This window comes from Chelon labrosus (assembly GCF_963514085.1).
Source record: "Chelon labrosus genome assembly, chromosome: 7".
Taxonomy (NCBI): Eukaryota; Metazoa; Chordata; class Actinopteri; order Mugiliformes; family Mugilidae; genus Chelon; species Chelon labrosus.
In genome coordinates this window covers 12,432,524-12,443,271 of record NC_140343.1, presented here as the reverse complement: position 1 = coordinate 12,443,271, position 10,748 = coordinate 12,432,524, and the positions used below count along the sequence as shown (strand labels likewise).

General features: G+C 41.8%; 1 protein-coding gene across 1 annotated transcript; it reads right to left on the bottom strand.

Moving 5' to 3' along the window:
* Positions 1–1,129: 1,129 nt before the first annotated feature.
* Positions 1,130–9,706, bottom strand: LOC311490970 (UV excision repair protein RAD23 homolog B-like). Its single transcript, XM_084548775.1, has 10 exons — positions 9,295–9,706; positions 7,629–7,710; positions 7,415–7,494; positions 6,184–6,638; positions 5,927–5,973; positions 5,583–5,710; positions 5,375–5,492; positions 4,313–4,494; positions 3,324–3,470; positions 1,130–2,927 (listed from the first exon to the last, which is right to left on the bottom strand). The coding sequence occupies exons 1-10, from the start codon at positions 9,505–9,507 to the stop codon at positions 2,814–2,816; spliced, it is 1,566 nt and encodes a 521-aa protein (XP_084404901.1). The 5' UTR covers positions 9,508–9,706; the 3' UTR covers positions 1,130–2,813.
* Between the last annotated feature and the right edge of the window lie 1,042 nt (positions 9,707–10,748).

The window sequence follows — 10,748 nt, the reverse complement described above, 5'->3', positions numbered from 1 at the left end:
ATCTGTGGGATGATCCACAGAGGCCCCTCCCCTCAACCCATAGGAACCAAAGGCCCCCCCCACGAACAACATCCTGCTGCCAGACACCACAGGACACCCTCAGAAGACCCATTCTCTGATGAGTCACAGCTGTTCTGGAGGCACAAGGGAGACCTACACAACATTAGGAAGGTGGTCATAATATTATGCCTGATCGGTGTGTATGCTGTGCATCAGGGGTGTCGAACTCATTTTAGTTCAGGGGCCACATACGGCCCAATTTGATCTCAAGGGAGGCTGGGCCAGTAACATAATAGCAATAACTTTTCCATTTGTTTTAGTGGAAAGAAATACAAGTAAAATTTAATGCACATTGCCTTTCTGTTTAGTTCTGGGTCCCAGTGTTGTGTTATATATTATATCGTGATACCTCATATATTCAGTGATTTTAGCAGCTAACTCACCTGTAATAGAACTGCACAACAGTTTTATTTATATTCATTATCAGACTCTCATGTGACATACATCAGCTATATCTTGTATCATGATTAGATTCTACATGTACGTTTTAGTCAGTCTTCCCGGCCAGCCTCAAGCCGATGGGTCCCTCCATATGAGCTGGACTCTGCTCAAGAGTTCTTCCCGTCAGTAGGGAGTTCTTCCTCGCCACCGTCACCTTTGTGCTTGCTCTGGGAGTTTCAAAGCATCTTGGGGCAATTTGTATTGTTTTTGACGCCATATAAATAAAATAAAATCGAACTGAATTGAATCATGTCCACAACTCTTAATAAAACAGAGCAACCCTTGGTAGTAAATTTAGGAATAGCTGTTACTTTTATAGTTAAAGCTAAAAGATGTGCCTCTCGCCCATGTACAGCTGGGATGTACAATGACAAGCGGCTACAGAAAATAAATGAATAAATGAGTTGAAAGATTCTAGGATCTTCTATGTCATTTTCCCACGTTGCAAATTCACCAGAGAGGCCAGATTAGACCCTCTGGTACGCCCCTGCTGTACACTCATTCAGAAAACTCGATGCTCTCTAACTGCTAACCTTTATCTACCGTTTTAAAAAAAGCACACCTCAATACTTTGTGAAAGCCGTTTATCTTACACAGTGCTTAAATGAATGTTCACGACTACAACAGGCGTATTTAATGTTGTATTTTAATAAACCCAAAATGTCACAGACCTGGTAAAACAACAGATAAATTGACAATCAGAGCATTGCCACACTGGTGGTTTCATTGCAGCCTCTAACCCACTGCCATGCTATAAATAACAATCTCATGCAACCAAGATTTCCCAGTAGCTAAAGAGCAGCATTTGTCACAGTAAAGTACATATGTTTTCCCCCTGGGTTTGTTTACCCTATCCTATTTACAAGACAATACAAAACTTCCAGGCATTCTCAGTTTGCACCGGTTCAAACACAATAAAGAAAAGTAACGCGGGGAACACCAACTCACATGCTAAATGAGGAAAAATATGAATATCTGTTTAGTGCTAATTCAAATTGCCTTAAGTCCACTTTTGAAAGAGTAACTGATTTGTTATCAACAATAAATAAATAATGCCGTTCTTCCATCCTATACCAAAAAAAAATACCTAAAACACTATATTGTACGCTGTTTGTAAAGGACTTTAATCATAAGGCGTGTAGTTTTAACCTCTTCCAGTTTTAAGATGCACAGAAGATGTGATATGGGGCAGAAAAAGACTGAAGGAAGTACATCGTTTGCAAAAGAACACAACTTTTCTTTCATAAAATAGTCAAACCAATATCGCTCACAAAGCATGCTATGTCAACATTCTTCCATCTGTAAAATAACAAAACAGGGAAAAGACCCAAATGGCAATTCAAATTCAAGCTGAGGACTGCACAGGGTGGCTCCACTTCTACTCCAAAATACAACGCCACTGCACACGTTATCTTGTAATCGTCATACATACGGGGACAGCAAAGCTAGTTTAAAGCTGTTGCCCTTCTAGTTGTGACCTGCTCGTCTAAAGTATCCGACCAAAATAAGTTTTCTGGTCATTGTGAGGATTATACATCAAGCTTCTAAAATTGTATGACAAAACCTTTAGATAAAAAAAGTCTTGGCTTACAAGGTCGAAATTCTCACAAAATCTAAATTTGAAGTCAAAAATGTGAATTTCATGAAATCTAAATCCTCATTTATAACATATTTCTTGTATATGGAGGTTAGAAACCCTCCATATATTCCTGCAGAAAGAATTCCCCTTGCAGATTTAATTTTCCGTGAACAGAACTTCATCCAAATGGCCAATAAAAGGTCAAACACCCCTAGAAGAATACACGTGTCAAATTTAGTCAGAGTATTTTTAAGTGGGATTTTTAAAACCCAACCCAAGCTGAAAATTCAAACTCTGTGTATAGAGTACACATACATTAGTTTAACGCGTTCTACAGCCAGCCTATGCACTCACTGCAGAGGAAGCGCTCTAAATAAAAGGCTGCCGGCCCGTGAAGGTCAGGCAGACCTGTTGGCATTATCCCGGTCGTGACTTCTCTCAGTGTGATCACTCAGTTCAAGCGGCAGCAACAATGATGTAGCAGCAGTGAGGCAATGCTCAGCGTGAGCTCCAATGATGATCGTCACAGCTGAATGGAGAGTAGGCAGGACACATAACTTTGGATAGCATGTCGTCATCATCTTCATTTATCACCATCATCAGACCACAATCACATGGCATGAAAAGAAGTGTCTTCCACTCCTTGTCCTTGTTCCTCCTCGGCGGCCGTGTGCAGTGCAGTCATCCACTCTGCGGCCCTCTGTTGAACGGTGATGTTTCAGGTGATGCTCGGTTACTCATCGTCCCATGATTGCTGTAGCAAGAAGTTTGCAGCCAGATTCTCGTTCTTCTCACACGCGAAGTAAGCCTGGATGACTAATCCTTCTGGGAAGCCCAGCGCTTTTAACTGGAATTCACATTAGGCACACATTAGTACAGCTGTGAGGCAGTTACTGGTAAGAGCATAAATGTAATGACATCAGAACAGGATGCAGGAATGTAGCATTAAACATGGGAATGTAACTCTCTCACACAGCTCCATTAAAGTATCGAATGAAGAACTGCACACCGCATAATGATCAAAATATTTATATTCCTTTGGTCAAATCTAGCTGCCACAGATTAGCCAAAGATGCTGCAGAAACGTGCATCAGTGTGAATGGCTTCCTCTCTCCGCTACAACCTAGAATGCCTAGAGTGGTTTGGTTAATCAAACATTTCATCTGTGCACATTAGCAAACAATTTTTCGAGTCAACTTTAACAGTAGACGTTGGGCAATTATCCACAAACACGTAAACTGACCCTCTCGATGGCTTCTTTCTCCTGCGGGGTGACCTGGATGTAGTTGGTATGTGGTGACCCCTGGGCCTCGGCAACTTCTCCTCCCACGTCTCCACCTCGTGGCTCATTCAGCATCTGCACAAATCGCTCCTGGTGCTGCGTGATCTGCTGCGAGCACAAAGCGACACACAAAATCAATCCGAATGTCGCCAAACAGGTTAAATGCAGGTTCCTCATCACTTGAAATCATTTATTTAAACGGTTTTACAGTGGATATGGTGAATGGATATCTATTACAGTCAGATGTGTTTGTGACTGACTTTTGCAACACAACTGAATCGTTCACAATAGAGTATTCAATTTTTTCCATGTTCAAGAAGGCATATCATAGATGGTTGAAGCCCACATCCAGGATCTTCAGTCACAGCTTGAGATTGACTGTGTCTCCCTGTGTGTCATGTACAGTAATGGCATTTTGACAGACACGACAAAAGTGAATACCGCGTAACGCTTGCTGAATAAGATTCACCCTGCTTATCCTGCAGTATATCCATCGTCAAAGGCCGGCGTACCAAGAAGAGCTTCAACATAAATTGAAGACCTGAAGAAATCAACCAAAAAGCCTCAGACGCTGGAACACCTCTGAGACTCATAACAGGTGGAACAACTACGGCGGGAGACAATCAGCAGCCTCTCTAGAAAGTCGAAGCTGTGGTGTTTCCAGTTCGGTTACCTGTCCCATCTCATGTGGCAGATTACCATCTACAAGGTCACACTTTCCCATGCTAGGCAACCAATATGACTCAGAACCATAGGGCTGTGTGAGAATGAAGCCCTCTCGCTGCCTTATGTACAAATGTGTCAAAACAAGACTTGAGCTGACGCTCTAAACGTCCTGTGACCACTTCATTAACCAACCCTAGCAACAGGGAGAAATTCAGCGTCGTCGGTAACAGAAGCAAAAGCAACCCTCAGATCCCGAGCTCATGGTGAATGTGCTGTTGTGGTACCTGCAGCAGCTGTGGGTTGTCTCGACCCAGCTGTTGCAGCAAGGCTGGTAGGAGGGCTGGGTTCTGTTGGATGATCTGTCGCATCTGCTGAAACTGAGGCTGGTTCCTCAGGAACTCCAGAGGGTTCTCTGTGGAGATGGGGCCTCCTCCGACGGGGGGAGGCTGGCTGCCAGACACTGGTCCTGATGGGGAGGGGACAGGCTGGTTACTACCATTGTTGTTGTTGTTGACGACAATTTATAGGAGGATAAAATAATAATCCACAGTAATATGATGCAGTCATGCTCACTGATTTGCAAAGTCAAACTAATGATAGGGTCCAACTACAGACCTGCCTAGGGGACAGCCCAGGACCGTGTACCAATACAAGGTGAGTAAAGGCCCAGTCAGCTGTTGGATGAACTGTTGCAATTATGTGGTATACGCCTTTATCATTATGGTACAAAACCACAATAAAGACTTTATTTAAGAACAGCCACGGCTATTCCCGACACCAGAATAATATCGTTAGTCCAGAAGAAACAGGGAATATAATATTTGTAAATCTCTAACCTGTTTAGGATAAAGAGTCGCTGGTAATGCAGTAACATCAGTAACCAAAACAATGTACCCTGTGCAACAACATCTTCACTGCATTATATTCTACCTTACTTTCTTATGCATCTTCACTGTTATTTCAGTAAAAACATGTACGTTTTGGCCCACGGTTACTGTAGTCTTATAGCTTTGTGTAGCCAGGAAACACTTCTTATCAGAATTTAAGTCCCATAACAACATTTGGATTTCATTATGGGCCGAGTTTCAGCCGATACGGAGACAAAAATAACTTCTGCCCATTACCGAATGAAGCCCCCCCAAACAATTTGACTGGCCTCACAGAGTGTAACCAACATTTTGTCACTTTCAGGTAGTGAAAATGCAGATAAAGCTCCTGTGTGATTAAAAAAAAGTTTGTAGTTTCCCAGAAATGTTACTGTGGTGAAATAAATCCTCCTGCAGCTGGACCCACTTTGTACAATGATCTAATAAACACAAGCAGAAGAAATAAAACAGGGTTCTTACTGTTGGAGGTTGCCGTGGGCTGCTGCGGCTGTTGTGTAGCAGGGGTGGAGGGGTTGGGCGGAGCACTGTGTCTAACTGGCTCTGGAAGGGGCAGATCACCGGCCTCCGCGGGAATACCCTGCAGTACATAAACATGTGCTACTCTCTGGCGAAATTCGGGGGCAGGTGGAGGCTAGGAATGCAGCACGTGAGCAGGTTTAATCCTCACCATGAGTAGATACTCCACCGCTCGGTCTGGGTTGTTGTAGCTGGCTCTGAGGGCTTCAACAACCTGCTCCCGCTCATAACCCATAGACATGATCTCAGACACCAGGTTTTCATAGGCTGGACCTGTCACTGTGGAAGAAAGAGGCAGAGAAGAGTAGTGGAAGATGGACAGAGGTTAGCACTATATGGCATGGCATGTATTGTGTATATAATGCTGCGTTAAAGAATTGCTGTTATATCTGTCAGAACAAATGGTGCAAATGTTCATACAAGCTGTACCAAACGCACATCAAGACAAAAAAGCCAGACTTTCACAATGCACAAAAGAAATCTCAAATGAATTACCAAGTATTGAGGCTGCTTCTTCAAGGAGACCCAGTTCGTCAACAAGGCTGAAAGAAAATGAACAAAGAAAAAGTGTAAATCAACATATCAACAGTATAAGCTCCACATTTCATAAAAATAAAATGCAACCTGACAAAAAAGGCAACACTAATGTTCTCCTATTCAACGTGGGCAATCAGTCATCTTTATTTAACATGCCAGTACTAACAGAATTATGAAGAGGGAAATTAATGTATGAAACATAGGTTTCCTCCAACCTGGAAGCAGAGGAGTGGAGTGGTTCAGTAGCAGATGATTCATCCTCAGGTTGCTCCTTTGCTTTTTCTTCCGACTCGGAGGCTGTGGTGGGGACGTCTGTAGTGGCTGAGTCTGGGGCTGCCTGAGCGCCACTAGGAGCCGGAGCGGAGGAAGAGCCTTGAGCGGCCGAAGCACCAGAAGCCGGACGTAAGTCTGCAGAAGAATCTGAGTCCGGAGCTGCTGTTTCTGCTTCAGCAGAAGCCGGCGGGGTGCTTTCTGGGACGGCGGGCGAGGATTCGGTGGGAGGCACTGGCTGTGGCGCACACACGGGTGCGGACACTGTATGTGTTGGTGTGGAGGCGACTTGCGTTGGGGCAGAGGCCGGTGCTGGGGCTGCAGCCGAGGGTGCTGCTAGCGATGCAGCCGGTTGGGGATCTGGCTGAGGGGCTGCTTGCGGAGGAGGGGTTGGTTTAGGCTGAAAAGAAATGTGAGAGTTGATCATTAGTAGTGTAGTTACAATGACTGAATCAAGCATGGTTGTTTATGAAGCCCAAGTACACACTCAGGGCATGTTCAATATATATTCTGCCGTTTTGTCAGACACAAGCTAGGCTTTGCTGCAGTTAAACATGACTATTTTGCTGAAAATGTGACGTACAATAAATAGTATGTCTCCCTGACATTGGAGTTTGTATTGTGTCACTTCATGTTTCTACACTGTATAGGGCAGATTACCGTAGCTCCTTTAAAAACAAAAAACTCTGTGAAGCAGCCAGATTTTTCCAAATCTCCCTTCCCTTCCCCTCATAAAAGTGCATGGGTTCAGTAAAGCATCTTGAGACAATTTGGATTATTACTAAAACTGAATTAAACTGAAGTATTACAGTATAAAGTATTTTAATTTAGTTTGTATCTGTGTCTATTTTTTAAACAAAATGAACTGAACCCAATCTCTGCTTGTTGTTACTGTCTACACTGTCTGCACTACATGCTGTGCTGCTGCTCTCCATTTTTAAGACAAATACTGTATAAACTCACTAATGACTGTTAGCCGCTTCTGTTTTTCATTTTCTGAAGCTTTTGTCTTCAAGATAAAGAATGCTTTGAGCTGCTTTTTACACACAGCTGAATGCAGGCTGCCAGCCAGCATAGACGGCAGTTAAAGTGAAGAAATCTGTTAAAATTTAAACTTGAACCAGTAAAGTTGTAAGTGTGACCTGATAAAAAAAAAAACAAAAACAAAACACTGACCTTTGCAACCATTACCACCACAAAGTTTTTCTCATCAATTTTGTATTCTTTCAGTGGAGTGTCATCATTTAAGATTTTTCCTGTAACATTGAAGTAGAAACAGCAAAAAAGTGGAAATGACACAGTTAATAATAAAATACAGGTAAAAATATGAAACAGAAAGAAAGCACTACATGTCTCACCTACTTGATTCATTTTCAAGTAGACCACTTACCTGCATAGATGAGTTTCTGCCCCGCCGAAGGAAATGCACTTTTTCCTTTCTCCGACTCTATTTTCTCCTTTAGAGCTTTCACCTGACAAATATCAACAGTTGATGCATTGATATTACTGAGAGAATTGTTGAAACAACTCGGGACCTTATAGAGGCTCAATGTGAGCCTGAAAGTTGTTGCTGGAAATGTCACAACACCACACGCTAACGACAACTCACCTTTATGTAACAGATAATTTCATGTTATTCACGTTAATGCTCCTCCATCCATATTTTACACCTTATCGTTTATCCTTCCTATGTGTATATTTACTTATATTTCTTGTACATTTGTACACATGCAAATCTTGTATATTTTGCCTGATAATATTGTATGTATTTTAACTATCTTACACCTGTATTTCTTTTCTTTTAACTGTTGTTTTTTCAAGAACTGAGCTACTGTGACCAAGCAATTTCTCTTGCACTTGCAGATCAATAAAACCTATCTAAGTCTTGTTCACTTTCCCCATTGTGAATATTTTTGTAGGCACTGTAACTTGAACTATAACTCTAGGTAACAGCGAGATAATATCAGCACATCTATTCTTGTGGAGTTAGAAGTACAGCTGGAAAATATTTAACTTGTAATTCAGCCCATGTTAATATGAATTCTCTGAGGATTTATTATGCAAATTGCACGCTTCTTATCGCCATCATTGTTCTGGATGACAGGATGTGTTTAATTATCAGGTTTATTGCTTGACTCACTGTTCATGACTATGTTAGCATGCCTGTGCTTGCGTGCCTGTGTTTTGTTTTCTCGCATGTGAATAGTAATTGCTCTGTAAGCAGATGTAGTAAAATAGAAAAAATAAACGATTGCATGTGTAACATTGTGCAGTGTGCGAGTACTATGAATCTTGCCAGGCAGCATGTGTCACGAAAAACAACATCTTTACTATAAATGTACTCCTAACAACTTAACAGCAGTTTAATCATATTTATTATTCTGTGTAGTGTCATCTATAAAATACACCTAATTTAAGCTTAATCCAAATTAACAATTAAAATGTGTTCATTTTGCGTCTAAACAAGATTTACTAAACAGTCCACTTATTGGCACGCTAAAAAAATATAGGACATTTAAAATATTGCACCGTCATTCATGGGGAGACACTGAGACAAGTCAAAAACAATCAAGTAAAGAAATACAAGCAGCACTTCCGGTTAGGCGCTTTCAGTATAAATCCTTCATGCCGCTAAAACACTATATAATAGCTACAAAACACATGGAAGTCAAGAACAAATTGCATAACACAATTCAACAAATAAAACAAATGGGTCAGCTGTGCTTCTCAGAAAGCACACGAGTGCTTTGAAGTGCGTCTTTTCCCAATCATATTTTTTTAAAGATTTTATTTTGGAGGTAAATGCGACCGATTTGTAACTCCTGCTACTTTGTCTCAAATGAACTCAGTTACTGCAGAATTGCTAACTTGTCTAACCGCATATTTGTCACATCGACGCAACACTGTTTAGCCAAATAAAGCAAAGTAATTGGCTCGTAGATTTTGGTGTGCATTTGTCGCGTCCACACGGCGGAACATTCCCGTAGGATTCAGCCTATGTGCCAGCCTCCCCCGGCCCGACCATGTTTACTTCGGCCCCGTTAACTTCTACTCACCGTCGATTCTGGGTCTATTTCTATTTTGAAAGTCTGCTGTTGCAGGGTCTTCACTGTTATCGTCAACATCTCTCCGCGTAGTGTCAGAAGCAGCTGGTTTCCAAAAAAATAAAAATAAAAACGTGCGGTCAGTGTAAATTTCTCAACTGTAGTAGCGCTTTTTCTCACAGTATTTATCTGGGTCTGAATGTATGTGTGACTCAGCTGTCTCATATGCCGCGGAGCACTTTGACCACGCACGCCACCTACTGCTGGAGGCGAGGTATGGCACACTGCCGCCTTCAAGTCCTATCGGAAATATAAAGCACCTTTTGCAGTTCGTGTACCTATTTTTGTTTTTTACAAACTGTGGCTCTCACAGGAAGCAGTTCATTGAAAAAAGAATGACATTAACACAGACACTGCATGCTTAATTTGTGATTTAGGATAAAATAATACAATTCTTTAAGCATCCCATAGTGGGGAGAATAGCAGTGTTGCAGCAGCATACAGTTTAAAGAACATAAACATTAAATAAAGAAAAAAAATACAACCTTAAATACAATAAATGTTGCACTTAGACGGTGTAATTAAAAAAAAAATGTAGACATAAGTAAGTTTTTGCATGGATTAGAGTGGATTAGATGAGTGATTGCACAGATTTGGAGGCAGAGTTGTACTGATTTGATTTTAATTACACAGTTCCCAAAGTTCCCACATATATTGATTTGCGTGGAATAAGTCCACGCATCAGGACGGCACAGTGGCGTGGTGATTAGCACTGATGCCTCACAGCAAGAAGGTTCCGGGTTCGAATCCATTCGAATCCTTTCTGTGTGGAGTTTGCGTGTTCTCCCTGTGTGGGATCTCTCGGGGCACTCCAGCTTCCCCCCACTGTCCAAATACATGCTCATTAGGTTAATTGGTGATTCTAAATTGACTGTAGCTGTGCATGTGAGTGTGAATGGTTGTCTGTCTCTCTGTGTTAGCCCTGCGATAGACTGGCGACCTGTCCCGATGACAGCTGGGATAAGCCCCAGCCCCTCCGCGACCCTTCACAGGGCAAGCGGTTACAGAAGATGAATGGATGAAAGTCCACTTATCAACTTATGGTGGCTCCCCCTGGCTAGCCTGCTTAAAAAAGGGTTAAAAAGTCCAAACTCGCTTATCAAAAGTGTGGGAATATTGGAAACAGAGACCTAATAATAAGATGCATATAAATAAAGGACCAGGGACGGCAGCAAAAACACTACACACAAGCATCTTAGAGAAACAAGAAGACATTAGTTTCAGTATTTGGACTTTCAATTAAAAATGATCATTTGTTGCAGTCCTACACTGCATAGCTAAGATTAGTTGCATTGCTTGCTGTGTGGTTAATAATAATAATAATAATTATAAAACATTTTATTTGTGGGCGCTTTTCAGAGCACTCAAGGCCACCTTACCAAATAAAACACTGCATAAAACATCAT